The 21,388-nt window shown below is 39.5% G+C and overlaps 1 protein-coding gene across 9 annotated transcripts in view; it reads right to left on the bottom strand.

The window, feature by feature from the left end:
• Positions 1–20,821, bottom strand: part of DDHD2 (DDHD domain containing 2) — a 38,714-nt gene extending 17,893 nt beyond the window's left edge. For 4 of the 9 annotated variants that reach the window (XR_015156205.1, XR_015156206.1, XM_086380269.1 and 1 more), the window contains exons 1-16: positions 20,794–20,821; positions 19,317–19,544; positions 18,473–18,660; positions 17,551–17,640; positions 16,752–16,872; positions 14,396–14,485; positions 13,304–13,439; positions 12,751–12,959; positions 12,406–12,473; positions 9,365–9,487; positions 8,189–8,284; positions 7,057–7,167; positions 6,793–6,948; positions 6,436–6,538; positions 6,125–6,295; positions 5,095–5,257 (exon numbers count right to left, since the gene is read on the bottom strand). Coding sequence is in view for 7 of the 9 variants with exons in the window: in XM_086380269.1 (XP_086236395.1) it covers positions 5,095–5,257; positions 6,125–6,295; positions 6,436–6,538; positions 6,793–6,948; positions 7,057–7,167; positions 8,189–8,284; positions 9,365–9,487; positions 12,406–12,473; positions 12,751–12,959; positions 13,304–13,439; positions 14,396–14,485; positions 16,752–16,872; positions 17,551–17,640; positions 18,473–18,660; positions 19,317–19,536 (2,045 nt within the window). In the remaining 2 variants the exon portion in view is untranslated. Of the gene's footprint in view, positions 1–5,094; positions 5,258–6,124; positions 6,296–6,435; positions 6,539–6,792; positions 6,949–7,056; positions 7,168–8,188; positions 8,285–9,364; positions 9,488–12,405; positions 12,474–12,750; positions 12,960–13,303; positions 13,440–14,395; positions 14,486–16,751; positions 17,203–17,550; positions 17,641–18,472; positions 18,661–19,316; positions 19,545–20,433; positions 20,627–20,793 lie in introns of those variants that run through there. The other 5 variants (XM_086380272.1, XM_086380275.1, XM_086380276.1 and 2 more) reach the window with 4 other exon arrangements.
• Between the last annotated feature and the right edge of the window lie 567 nt (positions 20,822–21,388).

Below are 21,388 nucleotides of genomic sequence, written 5' to 3'. Positions count from 1 at the left end.
TCTCCAGGGGATCGTCTGGATCCAGGAATTGAACCCAGGTCTCTCGTACTGCAGGCAGATTCTTTACCATCTGAGTCACCAGAGAAGCTCCCTAAACCACAAAGGAAGAAACAAAAAGAACAGAGAACTACAAAACAACTGGAAAACAAGTAATAAAATGCAATAAGTACATATCTATATCAATAATTACTATGTCAATGGGCTAAATATTCCTATCAGACAAAATAGACTTTACAACAATGGCTATAACAGAAGACAAAGAAGGGCATTCTATAATGATAAGGGATCAATACAAGAACAAGCCATAATGTTTAACATATATGCATCCAAGACAGAGCACCTCAACATGTAAAGCAAATACTAACACACCTAAAGGGAGAAGCTGACAATAACACAGTGACAGAAGGGGACTTTAACAGCCCACTTTTATCAATGGACAGATCATCCAGACAGGAAAGCTATAAGGCAACAATGGCCTTAAATGACACATTATAGACGATCTGAATATATTAGATATCTACAAGGACATTATGTCCGAAAAAAGCAGAATACAGACTTTTTTTTTCCAAGTGCACATGAAATGTTCTCCTGAACAGATCACATGTTAAGAGGATAGAAATTATACCAAGTATTTTTTCCAACCACAATAGTATGAAACTAGAAATCAATTACAGAAAGAAAAACAGGAAAAGAACTCACATGTGGAGATTAAATGATATGCTACTAAAAAAACAACAGATCAATAGAGAAATCAAAAAGGAAACCAGAAAATACCTTGAGACAAATAAAAATGGAAACACGACTCTCCAAAAATCTATGGGATGCAGAAAAAACGATCTAAGAGAGAAGCTTATAGTGATACAGGCCTTCCTGAGAGAGGCCTTCACTTCCTTGAAAAGTAAGAAAAGTCTCAAGCAAACCTACCACCTAAAGGAATTAGAAAAAGAAAACAATGCAAAGTTAGCAGAAGCAAGGGAATAATAAAGATCAAAAAGAGAAGGAATAAAACAGATCTTAAAGAAAAAAAAACAACAGGGCTTCCCTGGTGGCTCAGTGGTGAAGAATCACCCGCCAATGCAGGAGACACAGATTCAATCCCTGGTCTACCACGCCCGTACTCTAAGAGCCCTGAAGCTGCAACAGATTCAATCCCTGGTCTACCACACCCGTGCTCTAAGAGCCCTGACACTGCAACGACTGCAGCCCCGTGCCCTGGAGCCCACGCTCTGCGACGAGCAGCCGCCACAGTGAGAAGCCCACGCACTGCAACAGAGTAGCCCCCGCTTGCCACAACTAGAGAGAAGCCAGTGCAGTAATGAAGACCCAGCACAGCCATAAATAAATAAATACAAAATTTTAAAAAACAATAGAAAATATCAATGAAAACAAGAGTTAGTTTCTTGAAAAGATAATGAGAAACTGATAACCTTTAGCCAGGCTCACCAAGAAGAGAGAACCCAAAATAATCAAAATAAGAAATAAAAGAGGAGAAATTACAACTGATACCACAGAGAGAGAAAAACATAAGAGGATACTATCAAGAGTCATATTCCAGCAATCTGGACAACCCAGAAGAAACGGACAAATTTCTAAAAAAACATAAAAATTGGCAAGACTGAAATCAATAAGAAACAAACCATCTGAACAAACTAAACACTAGTAGTGAAATTGTATTTGTTATGTAAAAAACTCACAGAAGGCTTCCCTGGTGGCTCTGTGGTGAAGAATCTGCCTGCCAATGCAGGAGACACAGGTTCGATCCCTGGTCCAGGAGGATCCCACATGCCGCAGGGCAACTGAGCCTCTGCATCACAACTACTGAGCCTGTGCCCTAGAGCCCAGGGTCCTCAACTGCTGAAGCCCGCGCGGCCTAGAGTCCATGCTTCCCAACAAGAGAAGCCACCGCGATGAGAAGCCCACGTGCTGCAAGTAGAGAAAAGCCTGTGCAGCAAGAGACCCAGCACAGCCAAAAATAATAGAAAATAAGTAAAAATTAAAAATTAAAATACGTAAAAATAAGTAAAAGTTACATATTAAAAAAAAAAAAAAAAAACTCCCAGGAAACAAAAGTCCAGGACCAGCTTCCCAGGGGGATTCTAGCAAACTACAAAGATTTAACACTCAACCTTTTTAAATTATTCCAAAAAATTGAAGAGGAAGAAACTCTCCCAAATTCATTCTTTGAGGCTATCATTATCCTGATACCCAAATCACACCAATACACTACAAAAAAGGAAAACTACAGGCCAATGTCTTTGATGAATATAGATGCAAAACTCAACAAAATATTGCAACAATCCAAAAAAATAAATAAAAAGATCATACACAATGATCAAGTGGGATTTATCCCAGGGACACAAAGATGCTTCAATATTCACAGTTCAATCAGTGTGACACACCACATCAACAAAAGGAAGGACAAAAATCACATGATCATCTTAATAGATACAGAAATAGCATTTAATAAAATTAAATATACATTGACAAAAATTCTCCAAGTTGGTATAAAGAGAACATACCTTAACATAATAAAGACTGCTTATGACAAACCCACAGCTATCATCATACACAACAATGAAAAGCTGAAAGCCTTTCCTCCAAATTCAGGAACAAGACACAGATGTCCACTTTTGCTTCTTTGATGTAACATAAATAGTACTGGAAGTCCAAGCCACAACATCAGAGGAAGGGAAGGGAGGAAGGAAGAAAAAGCACCCATGTTGGAAGGGATGAAGTAAAACTGTCACTATTTACAGATACGTTATACTTTAATACAGAAAACCCTAAAGCCTCCACCAAAAAGCTATTAGAACAAATGAATTCAGTAAACTTGCAGGATACAAGATTAATATACAGAAATCTAATGCTTTTTATACAATATTAACGAACTATCAAAAAGTAAAAAAAAATCCCATTTAAAATTACATCAAAAAGAATAAAATGCCCTAGGAATAAACTTAACCAAGGAAATGAAAGCCTATACTCTGAGAATTATAAAACGCTGAGAAAGGAAACTAAAGATGATATAAAGAAGTGAAAAGATATTTTGTGCTCTTGGATCAGAAGAATTAATATTATTAAAATGGCCATACTACCCAAAGCAACCTACAGACTTAATGTTATCCCCACTGAAATACCCATGACATTTCGCACAGAACTAGCACAAATGAATCTAAAATTTATACAGAATCACAAAAAGCCCTATATTGTCAAAGCTATCCTCCCAGACTTCGGACTATACTACAAAGCTACAGTTTCGAAATATATTAGCACTGGCACAAAACCAGACACACAGAACAATGGAACAGAACAGAGCCCAGAAATAAACCCGCACAGCCACAGTCAACTCACCTACAACAGAGGAGGCAAGAATATACAATGGAGAAAAGACAATTTCTTCGATAAGTGGTGCTGGGAAAACTGGACAGCAACATGTAAAAGAATGACATAAAATCTCTGCACACCATATACAAAAATAAACTCATAATGGATTAAACATCTAAATACAAGTGTGGAAACCACAACCTCCTAAAAGAGAACATGGGCAGAACACTCTTTGATATAAATCATAGCAAAATATTTTGGGTCTATCTTTCAAAACAAAAATAAGCAAATGGAACCTAATTAATCCATAAAAGCTTTTTGCCAGCAAAGGAAACCACAGACAAGATGAAACCAAAAGCTACTGAAAAGGAGAAAATATCTGCAAATACCATGAGCAATAAGGGGTTAATATTCAAAATATATAAACAGCTCATAAAGCTCAACATCAAAAAAGTCCCCAAATAACCCAATCAAAAAATACGCAGAAGACCGAAGAGGCATTTTTCCAAGGAAGACATACAAATGGATAATGGGCACATGAAAAGGTGGTCAATATCACTATTCCTCAGGGAAATTCAAAACCAAAATGAAACATTACCTCACACCTGTCAGAATGGCTGTCATCAAAAAGAACACAAATAATAAATGTTGGCAAGGATGTGGAAAAAATGGAACTCTTATCTGCTGCTGGTGGGAATGTAAACTGGTGCAGTCACTGTAGAACATGGTATAGAGGCTCCTCAAAAAAATAAAAACAGAACTACCATACGATCCAGCAGCTCTACTCCTTGGCATATATCCAGAAAAAATGGAAACACTAACCTGAAAAGATATATGCACCCCAGTGTTCATAGCCACACTATTCACAATAACTAGGGTATGGAAGCAACCTCAGCATCCATCAACAGACAAATAAAGATGTGGTACATATTTACAATGGAATAATACATAGCCATAAAAAATAACAGAATTCTGCCATTTGCAGCAACATGGATGGACCTAAAGAATATTATGCTTAGTGAAGTAAGTCCTCATTGTATCACAGGTATTTGATAGATGTAGAAAAAGCAGGATAGGGCAGTGCTCATTTGGGATTAAATGATGGCTTATTCATAATTATTAATACAAAATAGCACAATCATGTCATTTGAGGGATAATGGGCACGTGAAAGGGTGCTCAACATCGCTAATCCTCACGGAAATTCAACACCACAGTGAAATATCCCCTCACCCCTTTCGGAATGGTTGTCATTAAAAAAATAATAAATGTTGTTTAAAATAAATACAAATAATAAATATTTGGTCTTAATAAATAATTAAGGCTGAGCACTGAAGGCTTAATAAACAAAGAAGGCTGAATGCCAAAGAATTGATGCTTTCGAACTGTGATGTTGGAAAAGACTCTTGAGTCCCTTGGACTGCAAGGAGATCCAACCAGTCCATCCTAAAGAAATCAATCCCGAATATTCATTGGAAGGACTGATGTTGAAGCTGAAACTCCAATACTTTGGCCACGTGATGGGAAGAACTGACTCACTGGAAAAGACCCTGATGCTGGGAAAGATTGAAGGCAGGAGGGGAAGGAGATGACAGAGGATGAGATGGTTGGATGGCATCACTGACACGATGGACATGAGTTTGAGTAAGCTCCAACAGTTGGTGATGGACAGGAAGGCCTGGCGTGCTGCAGTCCATGGGGTCGCAAAGAGTCAGACACGAAGGAGTGACTGAAGACAAAAAAAAAAACCCAAAACAAAAACAAACACTTACCAGTAGCACAGATGGCTTTGTAAAGCAAATAAATATTCATTAAAACTTTCAATGGGCTTCTCCTGTAGCACATAGTCAATGCGCTGGCCTCCATTCAGCATTCCCACATGGATAGGGGGGGCTTCCTCTTTCACTGGTACAGGGTTCTCTTCTGTGTTAACATCTGGATGTGAAGGAACCATGGTCAGAATATAGAAGCTTCCAGCCCTCCAAGGCTGTCCTTATCTCCCTTTACACTCCAGCCTCAGCAGAGAAGGAGCTACTCTGCTCAGAAAGCTCTCTCTCTCCTCTCAATGCCCTTAAAGCTTGTTTTCAAGCCACACTGATTTTATCCAATCCCCTTTCTTTCCCATACCTTTGACAGCTAATTCCATTTATCTTTGGTTTATAAACTAAATGCAAGCAGGGTTGGAGAAGGAAATGGCAACCCACTCCAGTATTCTTGCCTGGAGAATCCCATGGACAAAGGAGCTTGGTGGGCTACCGTCCACTGGTCGCAAAGAGTCAGACACGACTCAGCGACTTCACTTTCACTTTCTTTGGTTTACAAACTAAATGCAGTTAGATCGCCTTAGGCAGTTGAAAAGAAACTCCTTTTGCAGTTAAAAAGCAAAAGAATGCCGAACTAACTGTGCAATCAAAAGAAGTGTCCCAGCTAGTCCCCAGCCAGGAAAATAAAACTGACCCATGAATACACAAACATTCCCCGGTAAAAGCAAGGTTCTTCACAGTGTAGGCTCTTAGCATCACCACCACAGTGCCTGAGTGGGGAATGGTTTAAAGCCTAGTTACTAGATGCTCAGCTTCTCTTAACACTTTCCCTCACAAATAATGTGTTTCCACAATTTGTGGCTATTTGATGACAGACAGAAACCAGCAGAGCTGAAGGCCCAGTAGGACTCATAGTCTAGTGCTGGTTCTCAACAACAAGGGGAAAGTTAAGAAGACCCTGGGAGAATAAGAACCAGACTTCAGGGAGTCCCTGTTCTCTGGCCCGGTGCAGGTAATCACTGTGTACAGAGTCACTGACCACTATGCTTCTCCGAATTTGACTCAGGTTCTGCTTCTGTTTCTTCCGCAGTTTCCGAAGCTTGTAAGGCAGGGTATGGAGCTCTGGTGAAAGACTTCCAGGCCATCCGCAGCGAACCTAGCAAGTTATTCTTAAGGTCCATGCTCATCCTGGTCAAGCCTTCTCTCAGTTCTGAAACACATGTGAAAAAGAATGCTACATGGTTTACGGAGATAAAAGGGCTCAACATAGCTAAACAAAGTGAACAAGGTCCAGTCAGCCTGCACTGACCAGAAGGTCTACAATTATCAGGTTCTGGACTCAAGACATACCTAAGTGCATCCGCTTCCTGCCTTTATGATGTGGGATCAGCATTGGCTCAAATTCCACTCCTGGGACCACCATTGGTTCAATCCTATAGGCCACAGGATCAAACTACATGCAGAAAACAATAGTTACATATACCTCTGCTGATCATAATGATGGTCTCAGGAATAAGAATAATTATAAGCTCATTTATTTTTAAATGTACTTGTTCTGTCCCCTTTACTTCCAGGTTCATATTATAAATTTTCTCATTAGTACAAAATAGTATAGAAAAAAGTAAATCAACACAATAGACTATCATATGCTCTTCACCAATAAGCCCTAACATTCAGGCAAAATCACAAGAGCTGTCCAATGCTTACAGGGTGATAAATATTGAAGAAACCTTTGCATGTTGGAAATCTGTAGTTGGGGTCAATTCTTTTCAGTCCCCGGACAGTAAGGAACATTCCAATGGGAGATCCAAAAGCAAAGAATATTTCTGGTTTATAGATAAGCCGGGGGTATTTTACAGGCACCTGGATGAAGGAAATAAAAGCATCTCTTACTGATAATAAAAGTTACATCTGTTTCTACAATACAAATGGCAAACAATAAAATGACCAAAGAAAATGAGTACTGTTTACCTGCCCAATGCCGACGTCCAGACCATTAGTACTACTGTAGAACTCCGACTCTTTGGGGATATTAGACATATTTGCCCCAGCAGGTGATTGAGGGGTTGGTCTATTAACACCCTAAAGAATAAACAATAGTTCTGTGGAGCTGCTAAGTAGTAAAAAATATCCAAAGGATTATACAGTTTTCTACCGGTTTAAAAGGATGCTTGGGAAGGTTTTGAAACGACAGTCAACAATTTTAAGAATCTCTCAGAAAACAAAATACAACTAATGAAAACCAAAGCTGCCTTAAATTATGAATTGATATCCCTACATGCTCTGAAATGATGAAAGCTGTACAAAGCCATCTGGATAGTAACTGAAATTTTGGGCAACCATCATGAGAGAAAACAGCAGCAGAGCACTGTGGGGCGCTGGGGGCTGCTGAGTTCAGTGCAGTCCTATGCCTTTCTAATCAAAGCAGACACTATGTCTCTATCAGCCTTAAACCAGACCCAAGCAACCTACTGAACAGTTGAAAGATAATCATCTAGGCTATGGAAAGGAATTCAGTGGCCAAAAATATTCAGTGCACAAGTACTGTTACAACGTGGTTATACTTTGAATACATTATGCTAAGTGAAAGAAGCCAGTCACAAAAAGCCACATATCGTGTAACTTCATTTATAAGAAATATCCGGAATAAGAAAATTCAGAGACAGAAAATACATCAGTGGTTCACAGGAATGACGAATGGGGAGTGACTGCTGTTGAATATGATGTTTCTTTTTACAGTGATGGAAATGTTCTGGAATTCGATAGTGGTGATGGGTATTCAACTCTGAATATACCAAGACCCACTGAATTGTATATTTTAAAAGGGTGAATTTTATGGTATGTGATGTGCAATATATTTCAATAAACTAGTTATAAAGCTACCCAAAAAACGAAAACAATTGAATGGTAGAAGTCCAGGGGAGATAAGACTTCTGACACTGATAATATTTTTAAAGATATTAATAAAATGTATTTAGTTTCTAAAAAACAGAGCCAAAGGTAAATTTTTACAACTGCTTAGCTCCCTATACATCTCAAAATGCACAAGGGTACAAGGGAGTCAGAACACTGTTTAATCCCATAAGCTATATCAAGCACATACCATTGAATTTTTTCTGGTCCTAAAGTAGTTTAGTATCTTCTTTCTTGGTCCTAAAGGAATTCCCATTTCCTGAAGGTCTTTGTCTGTACATAAAGTCTAAGCATAAAAAATCAAACACTGTTTTTATTTCTAGGCAAAATAAAATCAATTAAATGTCCTATTCTCTGAGAGGAATAGGCCTAAGCACTCTGTTGTTCTTGGCTTTACATGACTAAGAGTCCCCAGTGGTAAAGCATCATTAATAACTTTATCTCTTAATAAAGGAGTTTAAAAAAGGAATATAAAATATCAATTCTGGAGTTATCAATGCTGTAGTAATACAGATACTATTGTAAAAAAAAAAAAGCCTACAGAAAGGAGTATCTAACTTCATGACAGAAAAATCCTCCACGGTTTCCACGCTCCTCAGATGTTCCATTCCTGAGAAAGGTTATGTTCCTGTTCATGCACATGAGCAGTGACACACAGAGCAGAAAACACACCAACAATCCAGATATCGGCTAAAGGGCTGCTCCCTGATGAAGTCTTCCTTCGCTCCCCCAGATTAGATCAGCTCATCCTGTTGGTATACTCCTAAACCACTGTGTACTTTCCCTACTTAGAACTTAGCACAGCTGTAATTAATTATGTGTTTGGCCATCTATGTCTCTTCCACTAAGCTATAAGTACCATGAGGTTTGAACGATATCTGCCTTATCAGCACTCTACCTCATACTTGGTACAGCTGCCTGATCATAGTAGGTATTTAGTAAATACCTGTTAAATGAACAAATGTGTCACAAACCTTAAAAAAAAAAAAAAGGCACACCTGAGGTGGCAAAAAAATAAGCAAATACCCGTAAGTAGAGCTCTGGAAAGTGTAACAAAATAAGAGCTGGAAAAGTCAGTGGCCTTTACACCTGCTCTCATGTTTTCAGAGCTGTGCTGGATTTTAGTCTTTGCTCTATTCCTATTATCAACGTGGCTCCTCTGAACTTTGAACTCCCACAAAAAAAAGATCACTTTATATGATGGAAAAAAAAAAACAACAAATAATGCTAAAGAGCATTACTAATGATAAAGTATGTATGACTAAAATGCTTCTAAAGGGCAGACTCTTAGCCAGCAGTATGATGAAAATAAGCAATAAAAATACTGAAAATGGAAGAGTGTACAGTTTTAAAAGATTATTTTTACCAGAGCTTCCTTATCTATTTTCTCCTTCTCAAAGATACTAAAGAATTCAGACAGTTGAAGTTTCTTCAACTCTTCCTCCAGTGTTGGTGTATCTCCTTGATCCATGAAAATACTTGGCAAATCCTAAAAATTAAATTGTAAAACTTATATTGTCTAAATTCATTTAGATTTTTTTATTACTACTACTTTGCAATAAAGAAAAGCACTATGTAAGATAGCCACACAGTATCTTAACTTTGACTAAATTGAAATGTATACAAAATATAAACTAAAATGTGATTGATCTTTAAGTTTTTGCAGTCGATTAAAACTTTATATGTTTTTAAATAAATGACTTGGTGAATGAATGACTATTAAAGTATTCTTCATCATCATTAACAAAACTTTCCCTGAGCTCTTAGTAGTGTTTAAGGACAGCTTTCAAGCAGAATTTCTATAAACTATATCAATTTGCATTCAATTCATTCTTCATTTCCTCATACGCAAATTCCATTTCAATTCAATGATTCTGTAACTCTAATAACAGATCAGTAGAGAAGGCAATGGCAACCCACTCCAGTACTCTCGCCTGGAAAATCCCATGGATGGAGGAGCCAGGGAGGCTGCAGTCCATGGGGTCGCTAAGAGTCAGACATGACTGAGCGACTTCACTTTCACTTTTCCTTTCATGCATTGGAGAAGGAAATGGCAACCCACTCCAGTGTTCTTGCCTGGAGAATCCCAGGGACGGGGGAGCCTGGTGGGCTGCCGTCTATGGGGTCGCACAGAGTTGGACACGACTGAAGTGACTTAGCAGCAGTGCATATTTATAATGAAATAAGATAACCATAATTATTTTCTGTTCAGTTCAGTCACTCAGTCGTGTCCGACTCTTTGCGACCCCATGAATCGCAGCACGCCAGGCCTCCCTGTCCATCACCAACTCCTGGAGTTCACTCAGACTCATGGCCATCGAGTCAGTGATGCCATCCAGCCATCTCATCCTCTGTCATCCCCTTCTCCTCCTGCCCCCAATCCCTCTCAGCATCAGAGTTTTTTCCAGTGAGTCAACTCTTCGCATGAGGTGGCCAAAGTACTGGAGTTTCAGCTTTAGCATCATTCCTTCCAAAGAAATCCCAGGGCTGATCTCCTTCAGAATGAACTGGTTGGATCTCCTTGCAGTCCAAGGGACTCTCAAGAGCCTTCTCCAACACCACAGTTCAAAAGCATCAATTCTTCGGTGCTCAGCCTTCTTCACAGTCCAACTCTCACATCCATACATGACCACAGGAAAAACCATAGCCTTGACTAGATGGACCTTTGTTGGCAAAGTAATGTCTCTGCTTTTCAATATGCTATCTAGGTTGGTGATAACTTTTCTTCCAAGGAGTAAGCGTCTTTTAATTTCATGACTGCAGTCACCATCTGCAGTGATTTTGGAGCCCAAAAAAATAAAGTCTGACACTGTATCCACTGTTTCCCCATCTATTTGCCATGAAGTGATGGGACCAGATGCCATGATCTTCGTTTCCTGAATGTTGAGTTTTAAGCCAACTTTTTCACTCTCCTCTTTCACTTTCATCAAGAGGCTTTTGAGTTCCTCTTCACTTTCTGCCCTAAGGGTGGTGTCATCTGCATATCTGAGGTTATTGATATTTTTCCCCATAATTTTGATTCCAGGTTGTGCTTCTTCCAGCCCAGCGTTTCTCATGATGTACTCTGCATAGAAGTTAAATAAGCAGGGTGACAATATACAGCCTTGACGTACTCCTTTTCCTATTTGGAACCAGTCTGTTGTTCCATGTCCAGTTCTAACTGTTGCTTCCCTGACCTGCATACACATTTCTCAAGAGGCAGGTCAGGTGGTCTGGTATCCCCATCTCTTTCAGAATTTTCCAGTTTCTTGTGATCCACACAGTCAAAGGCTTTGGCATAGTCAGTAAAGCAGAAATAGATGTTTTTCTGGAACTCTCCTGCTTTTTCCATGATCCAGCGGATGTTGGCAATTTGATTTCTGGTTCCTCTGCCTTTTTCTAAAACCAGCTTGAACATCAGGAAGTTCACAGTTCACATATTGCTGAAGCCTGGCTTGGAGAATTTTGAGCATTACTTTACTAGCGTGTGAGATGAGTGCAATTGTGCAGTAGTTGGAGCATTCTTTGGCATTGCCTTTCTTTGGAATTGGAATGAAAACTGACCTTTTCCAGTCCTGTGGCCACTGCTGAGTTTTCCAAATTTGCTGGCATATTGAGTGCAGCACTTTGACAGCATCATCTTTGAGGTTTTGAAATAGCTCAACTGGAATTCCATCACCTCCACTAGCTTTGTTCGTAGTGATGCTTTCTAAGGCCCACTTGACTTCACATTCCAGGATGTCTGGCTCTAGGTGAGTGATCACACCATCGTGATTATCTGGGTCGTGAAGATCTTTTTTGTACAGTTCTTCTGTGTATTCTTGCCACCTCTTCTTAATATCTTCTGCTTCTGTTAGGTCCATACCATTTCTGTCCTTTATCGAGCCCCTCTTTGCATGAAATGTTCCCTTGGTATCTCTAATTTTCTTGAAGAGATCTCTAGTCTTTCCCATTCTGTTGTTTTCCTCTATTTCTTTGCACTGGTCGCTGAGGAAGGCTTTCTTATCTCTTCTTGCTATTCTTTGGAACTCTGCATTCAGATGCTTATATCTTTCCTTTTCTCCTTTGCTTTTCGCTTCTCTTCTTTTCACAGCTATTTGTAAGGCCTCCCCAGACAGCCATTTTGCTTTTTTGCATTTCTTTTCCATGGGGATGGTCTTGATCCCTGTCTCCTGTACAATGTCACGAACCTCAGTCCATAGTTCATCAGGCACTCCATAATTATTTTAGAATGTGGCAAATATTTATAGAAGCATATTACTATTTTGCTTCTATCATCCAAGAATAACAGAGATAATTACAAATCTGTTAAAATTAAAATAAATGTAAATTTAATATTATGGTATGAGACTAAGTGGGAAAAAAAGTCTAAAATCTAAAAATCCCTAAGAAATAATACGAGAAAACCTATCTGAACATCTAAATTACCTTTTTACTGTCAGTATCTCCCAAAGAATCTTTCTGATTTGTTAGGATATCAAACAATATAAGCGAACCTGTAAGTAAAACAGAAGAATAGGGGACAATTTTGAATCATTAGCACTGAACAGCTGCCTTTTACACAAAAAAGGAATAAGCCAATTACCCATGTAGCAAAATCTACTAAGTAGGGAGTCTTTCTTTCCAATCCACCATCACCCTTCCAACCCCTTCCTAATATTTCATCACACACCAGTTCTAGACCTCTGAATCTGACACTGATAAAAGACACTGTACTTCAAAAATACTTAAAAGGTATCCATAAAATATGATAGTCCTAAACTATGTCATTACCTAAACTATGACCAGCAATGGATACACTCCCTTTGAAATCAGGGTTCCTCTGCAGAAAAAGTATATAAATTCGGTTCATTTCAGAAGCGACTGTGTCCACGATAGTCTGACAGTAGGTGGGGCTGTTGTAGAAGAAGACATCCAGAATCGTGTCGTTTGTAAAGTGCCTGAGGCGGTTAATGCTAGGAAGGGTTATTCGCTGCAGATCTCTGAAAAAAGGAAAGATGTTTTAAGCAGAAAACTTAAATTCCATAACCTCCTTTATGCTAAAGAAATAGTAAAGCTGCAATAATAAACACTAATGAGCCATTAAAACATACTCGAAGAAGATACACACCATTCCCTACTCCTGACCCAAGCTGGTTAAACAAAGGGATTGTTCAGCACTTAATAATGTAACTCTAAGAAAATGACACAGAAGTACAAAAAGTTTTTTGTTGAACAGAATTTTATATACACTCTCAGCTAACAGCAGAGATGTTCCTAAGCATATTAATGATCAGAAAACATTACAATCACAGGTAACAACTCAAAGGTGTAAAGTACTACTCACACATCTACACCAGTGGAATGCAAGGGACTGTGCCAGTTGACTGGGAGAAATTCTACCCTCCCAATCTGCTGATTTTCTTGGGCTTTCTTAAAATGAGTCTGTAGCAGGTTCAAAGAAACACTGCGAAAATCATTAACTAGAAAAGAAAATTAACTAATGCATTAACAGTGAAGCAATCAATTCACAGAATTAGGATGCAACAGATCATACGATTATACCACACTCATCTACATTTGCTTAGAGCACCTACTGACCAGAGTCAAAACTAGAGCGATATTTAAGAAAAATTAATACTGCATATAGGAAAAGACACTCCTTTCATATAGAACTGCTTATACTATACAAAACATTTTCATTAAACACACACACGCTAACTTCAAAACTTCTGTGTCAGATGAACTGTTTTCATTTTTTTAAAAGAATCACTTGACGATGTCAGTTGGCCTTGCACTCAAACAATCATTCATTATCCAATATTTTAGGAAAACCACTGATGTTTAGAATTCATATTACATTGATCTTAACCTTCTAGAAAGTTTATGCTTAGAAGCATTAGTCATTAGGATAAGACTCCCAAATTGGGACAATTAGACTATGAATACTACCTTTCAAAATCAAGTTCAGAGATCAGATCAGATCAGCCGCTCAGTCGTGTCCGACTCTTTGCGACCCCATGAAATCAAGTTAATGACCTAAATATTCCAGAGTATCATGAGGTTTATCACAGTCTAAGTTAAAAAAATGTAGGTTTCAGTTGTTCATTTAAACTAGATTATCTTTATGGTCACATATTTATGGTTCCCTTTAAATCTGGAATAGTTACATACAGGACAATCACATCATAAAACAATTTTATCAGACTTGAAGGCTTATTCACTCAAGAACTTAGTTAAGAGTATAAACCTATTAGCCTAAGGAAGTTACTAGCACTTTAGGTCTAAGCTGGGAGGCTTTACTACCTTGCCACCTGTCTTCAGCTCTCCAAATCTTATTATGCAGCTAAGAGGACAGCCTAAGACAACACTATCTCAGCTCAGAGGAGCACTAACAGTCCCTTTACATGATCTAACCTGACACGCTTTGCGAACCTACCACACTGTACAATGCTTCGAAAGCGGAGATCACAAGCAGGTCCGATCCCATGGACTACAAAAACCAAGTGATCTATTTGTAAAGGTTCCCCTACAAGTGAAATTATAAAGAAAAGTTATTCAGTATAACCAGTCATGTATTCTAAAATCAAACATTCACAATAAGTAGGTAATAGAAATGGGCAAGTTAAAATATGAGCAGATTTTTTTTTAAAGACACATATTTTCCTATATTTCACTACTTAGTAAAAATATTGCGATTTTACTTTGTTTCTAATTTATCTCAAAAGTGTTTCTAATTTATCTTAAAAATATTTGGTTGGTGCAAGAGTAATTGCGGTTTTTGCATTGTTGAACTTTGCCATTTGATATTGGAAAACATTTTAAATAAATGTGATTATGTTATAGATCTAACATCTAAATGTGTTTTAATACACATTTCTCACCTTCTTTCTTTGCTAAGTACTATTACTTGCTGTTTATTTTATTCTTATTTTAGACTATGAAAATGATGTTAGACAAAAAGCAAATTCGAGTGATTTTCTTAAATAAGGTCAAAATGGGTTGTAAAGCAGCGGAGATAACTTGCAACATCAACAGTACATTTAGCCTAGGAACTGCTAACGAACGTACAGTGCAGCAGTGGTTGAAGAAGTTTTGCAAAGGAGATGACAGCCTTGAAGATGAAGAGCATACTGGCCAGCCACTGGAAGTTGACAATGACCAACTGAGAGCCATCATCAAAGCTGACCCTCTTAAAACTAACAAGAAGTTGCAGAAGAACTCAGCATCGACCTTCTACAGTTGTTCAGCATTTGATGCAAATTAGAAAGGTGAAAAGACTCGCTTAGTGGGTGCCTCATGAGCTGACCGAAAATTGAAAAAATTGTCGTTGAAGTGTCATCTTCTCTTATTCTGTGCAACAATAATGAATTATTTCTTGATCAGATTGTGACATGGGACAAAAAGTAGATTTTATACAACAACCGGCGACAGCCAGCTCAGTGGCTGAACCAAGAAGTTCCAAAGCGTTTCCCAAAGCTAAAGGTGTACCAAAAAAAAGTCAAGGTCACTGTTTGGTGGTTTGCTGCCAGTTTGATGCACTACAGCTTTCTGAATCCCAGCGAAACCATTACATCTGAGAAGTATGCTCAGCAAATCAATGAGATGTACTGAGAACTGCAACGCCTGAAGCCGGCATTGGTCAACAGAAAGGGCCCGATTCTTCTGCACAACAGCACCCAACCCCACGTTGCACAAACAACACTTCAAAAGTTGAAGAAATTGGGCTACATAGTTTTACTTCATCTGCCGTATTCACCCGACCTCTTGCCAACTGACTACTACTTCTTCAAGCATCTTGACAAATTTTTGCAGGGAAAACTTTCACAACCAGAATGAGGCAAAAATGCTTTCCAAAGAGTCTGTCAAATCTGGAAGCATGGATTTTTATGCTACAGGAATAAAACTTATTTATTGTTGGCAAAAATGTGTTGATTGAAATGGTTCCTATTTTGATTAATAAAAACATGTTTGAGCCTAGCTATAATGATTTAAAATTCATGGTCCAAAACTACAATTAGGTTTGCACTAACCCAGTAAGTCAGTGAAAGAATTTTTCAGGATTTTTAAACTTTTTATTTTGAAACAACTGCAATCTTACAGAAAACTTGAAAGAATAGTACAAAAAATCTCTTTTTCACACAGATTCCATACTTTACCATTGTTCACACACGTTTATTTTTAGAACCATTTGGGAGTACGCTGCATACATTATCAGACTACAGACATCACATCTCTTTAAACCGTTAATATTTTGTGTGTTTCCTAAGAATAGTCTCTTGTATAACAGAGGGCAGTTACCAAATTCAGATAATTTGGCATTGACAGAATACTTAAAAGGAATTTTATAATCCAGTTAAATATATTACAAAACCAACCATAAATGCCCCTAGCTAGAGACCAGTGGATAACCATCAGGGTCCTAATAAAAAATAGTTTCCCCTGGTTGAAAAACTTCAAGGACACAAGTCACCAGGAATAAATAAGCAAGCAGGAAGAATCACATTTCTTAGAATTAGGACTAAAGCAGTTCATTTGTACTTAGTGACTTCCTGATTAGTAGTGCCCAAATTTTATCCATCCCACCATATATACTTAGCAACTTCAAAAGAGATTTTTATACCTATTAAGATTCTCACTAGATCAAGTAATACTAATCTTAACTTAGAATAAGCCCATTGGATTAAAGACCATTTTTTAAGCCTCAAGGTAATCAATGTCATAGAAAAAGGCCACAGTTTAAGTCATAAACAAGTATATCAGAAGATAAGAAAAAAATGAATGATTAACATTACCACAGTGAATGTCAACAGAGATGTTCTCAACCCCCCTCTTCACTGTTCGAGGTCGACCTTGCTCAGCAGGTGCTGAACCCCATTCATCGGACCCTGCAACTGGCTGGTAATGCACCATAAGCTTAAATAAAAAAGATCAGAGCAATAAAGATATTTATTCTACATTAAAGACATCTTAATACCTTCTGAGGGGTGGGGACAAGTCTTTCAAAACATAAAGTGTGAAAGAGAAAGTCACTCAGTTGTGTCCAACTCTGTAATCCCATGAGCTGTAGCCCACCAGGCTCCTCTGTCCATAGAAGTCACCAGGCAAGAATAATGGAATGGATTGTCATTTCCTTCTCCAGGGGAATTTTCCCAACCCAAGGATCAAACCTGGGGCTCCTGCATTGCAGGCAGATTCTTATGAATGCAATATAAAAATTTCCAAAGGTTATCCTATGTAGAATCGCTAGAAAAAAGAAACCACTAAGAATTAATTGCATTCTCTTTAGTAACTCAATTAATCTTAATCCTATCATTAAAGTCAAAGTGAATTCGCTCAGTCTCTTCGAGACCCTGTGGACTGTAGCCCACCAGGCTCCTCCACCCATGGGATTCTCCAGGCAAAAATACTAGAGTGGGTTGCCATTTCCTTCTCCAGGGGATCTTCCTGACCCAGGGATTGAATCCAGGTCTCCCGCATTGTGGGCAGAGGCTTTAACCTCTGAGCCACCAGGGAAGCCCAATCCTATCATTAAAGAAGGGCCTTTAAAAAAAAAAAAAAAAGAAGAAGAAGAAGGGCCTTAATTTGCTTTACCTTTGGATTGTGTAATATAATAATTTCTCTGTTGGGAGACTCCAATTTCTTTTTCCATTCATCCAGAGTTACAGCAAGCATGTAAGTTTCCTTAAAACAAGACACATTTCATTAGATTTCTCTAATGGCTTTTCTATTAAAATTGAACCTCTCTACAAGAATACTGCTAGATAAACAATTACAGTAAGAATATCTTACTCCAATTTATCAAATTTATTTTAATTCTCTTTAAATGACAACAGACACTAGTATAGAATAAAACAAAAAACAATCAACAAAAAATAATCATTCTGCCTCTATCATCTAGACTGGAAAAAAACAGCTATACACTGTCAGTAATGCCTAAAGTGGCTTCCGACATCAATACACATTTTGATATATTTCTTTCAATGATATTAATGCATGTATATTATCCACAAAATTAGGATATTACATATACAGTTCCTTCTCTTGATTTATCAAATTTTAAAATTCGTTTAAAATTACAATAAGTATCAGAACAAAGACAAAAAATCAGTCCTAATTCCATCATCTAGACTAGAAATAATCATTGTTCACATTTTGATATATTTCTTTCAACAATATTAATGTCCTACTCCAATTTAAAGCAAATTTCAGAATAGTTTCAGAGCAAGAAAAATAAAAGCAAAAATGAACAACTCCATGGTCATAGTTTAAATACTAACAATGATCACCATTAGAGAAAAAAATTTTTAAAGACATAAACAATTTCTGTAATATTTTAAAATCTGAAAACTACTTTATCCTGAAACGGACTTGCAAAAAGAAATGCCATAAACTGTGATGCAGATAGAACCAAGCTCTCTTTATAAATTCACAAAATAAGTCACAAAGAGGAAGAAAAGATTATTAAATAAGAGAAGAAAAGGAAGAAAATGAGTAAAAGAGGTCAAAGGAATACCTCTAGAACTTCGCTGAAGCTCTCCGAGTATGGAACATACTTATTATCTTTGTCTCCTTTGAAAAACCAGGTACATCGTCTCACTTCTGAAGCCAGCTCATCCCAGTAAACAGCATACCGCATCCTCTCCCCCAAATGAACATCATATCTACCCCCATCAGTGGGAACAATTCTATCACAATCTTTTCCTATTGAGGATTGGAAAGGGGAAAAGAAGCACATAGTATAGCAAAATAAAATACAACTGCCACTCCCAAAATACAACTCTGAGTTATATGCTAAATAATGTTATAAAGCACATGAATGATCCCTTTCTTCTTGGCTAAACCATCAAAATCATTCTTGGCTTTAATGAAACATGAAAAAAATAATACCCAAATACTATTTTGCTCTTTTTCTGAGGAGAGATTATAGTATCCCTTAAAAAAAAAAACAAAAACTGTAAATAAGAAAGCTTTCCTGAATTTTTTGCTTAAGGGGTCAAAAGGTAAATTAATGACCTCATGATGATAAAGTACTAACCAGCATAGAAAAAACAAGTGAAAAATTAAAGAATTCATTCTTTTGCAGTATGATACTACCACCCACCATTCTTTTTAAACAAAAACTGAAACATAAGAAACATTATTGGATAACTATGCAGAAATTACAATAGGCACTGTTTTCAAAATACAGACCAAATTCTTGAATATTATAAACTCACTGGACAGTAATGCAGAACTTCAGTATTAAAATGCTATAGGAGATAACTAGAAACAGCACTCACTATAATGACTATCATATTACAGTTTTAAAGGAATGACAGTAAGTCCTCGCCTGTTACAAGTCATCACTTTCACCCTACCAGAGCTGTATGCCTCTTCCAGCTGCTGTGAATCCTGCGAGTTGAAAGGAATCCATGTCTCCTTAGAATCTATTATCTTACAATAAAACCAATGAGGAGAAACTGGTTCATACAAACTGCCAGCATCCATGTCTAGGAGCTCAAAGGAGCTACATGAATTTGGTGATGGAGATGGGTCTGACTGGGACGACTGTTCCTGCTGTGACTCCACTGATGACATTTTGTTCTCTAAAAGACAAAAGAAAACTCTCAGAAAAAAAATTTCCTTCTATTAACAGTGTAATTGTTCATACACACAGACACACACACACAAAACAGGGTTATTTTTAGGAGGAATTTCTGGGAAAAAAAAAAAAAAGACAACACCTAAGGCAGCCACACAATTTAAAATATAAATAACAAATTAACAGCTTTTTGTTTGGTTGGTTTTTGTTTTTTTTAGGGAGGGAAGGAGGCTTTAAACAAAATGCTTCTTATAGTTAGATCAACGGGCTTTGCACTGATCTCCCAATCCTCCCAGAAAACTACGATTTTAATTAAACAAAACTGGAATCATGAGAAACGCATGGTCAAAATCTTGATTGCAAAAACACCCCAAACCACTTTACCCCAATTTCCAATATAAATCTAGTGCCAAAGCCAAAAACATTTACTCCAACTGTTTTTAATAACACCTGCTTTTAGGCTCCAGATTACGGGAATTACAACACTGAAAATAAAACTATTCATTTAAGATAACAGTCACTTCTTATCAATCCTTGAAGGGTGCTGAAGCACGGACGAAGGTACAAATTTCTGAAAACGCGAACCTTCGCTTGGGCCACTGCGCGCAGGCGCGCGCCCACTCGCACGGTCCAGGTCTCAAGAGGAAAAAAGTAGCAAGTGACCTTCTTGCCCCAAGGAAGACTGACCATTGTGTTTCCCCTTCACCGCTCGGCAGAGACTAACCAACGCTGCAGACAGACCACAAAAGGGAAACCCAGGCTCCGGCGAGGGGAGCGGGCGAGACCATCTCGGCACTCAGTGCAGCTGGACCGAGAACACCCGGCCTTCCTCTGAGCCGCCGCTCCCCGGCTTCCGCCACTTTTTATCTTTTTTTCCCTCCAGACGAATTTACCTCCACCACCTCGCGTGTCCCCTCTCCCCAGGACCCCGGGCCTCCTGCGACCCAGGTTTGAGACCTCAGGGCTCGCGGACGCCTCTCCCCGTCCCGCCTCCAGCCCCGCAGCGAGCAGCGGGACGCGGGTGGAAACCGGATGACTTTCCGGCGCCTCCAGGAGCCGTCGATACCAAGAGGGCCCAGGCCGCGTCCCTGAGACCGAGGCCACCCCCCGCCCCGCCGGGGCTGGTCCTCCCGGGCCCCCGCTTCCCTGCCTCCGGGCATCGCGCCCTCCTCCGCTCCTGGCATCTCCATCCCGCAGGGCCTCCCAGCCGCCCCTCGGGTCGGGGGCCCGGGGCCCGGCCGCCGCGGACTCACCTGGCTACCTCACAGCCTTTCGCGCTCTGCTGCCCTCGCTCAGAGGGGCACGACATGTCCCCGCGGAAGCCTGCCCCGCGAGCCGGGGCGGGGCGGGGCGGAGCTTGGGGGCCCGCGGGATTCGCGCCAACACCGTTCTCCACCGCGCTCCCAGTAGGCGAGCTGCCAGCCGGCCGGGCCGCCGAGAGCAGAGAGCTGAGGTGACGGGGAGCGCGCAGTGGAGCGACCGCCGGGGCTTGGAGACCCGCAGGGGCGCTGGCAGGAAGTGTCGCGAGAGGTGGAGGGACTCGCGCGAGATGTTATCCTCGGAACCGGCTGGAGGTCGGCGCGTGGGACTAGTGGGTGTTGCGTGCGGCGTGCCCTCCGCTCCGAAGCCGCCCGCGGGCTCTCGGCACAAGGCTCAGGAGGTCTTTGGAAGGAAGGGACGCGGCCTGAGGCGTTACGAGTGGAAAGCCTGTCAAGTCTCGGTGAAAGCCAAGGTTCTTCGAGCAAGGATAAACGAGCCCAGCCTCTTCACTTTATAGAGAGGAAGACAGACGTCCTGGCCCCCGTGGTACCCCGGCTGACCTGCTAATGGCCAGAATGGTGCGAGGAC

Source organism: Bos grunniens, chromosome 27, assembly GCF_055505025.1.
Source record: "Bos grunniens cultivar Pamir isolate PY7600 chromosome 27, Bosgru_T2T1.0, whole genome shotgun sequence".
Classification (NCBI taxonomy): Eukaryota; Metazoa; Chordata; class Mammalia; order Artiodactyla; family Bovidae; genus Bos; species Bos grunniens.
This window is presented reverse-complemented; position numbering and strand designations above follow the sequence as displayed.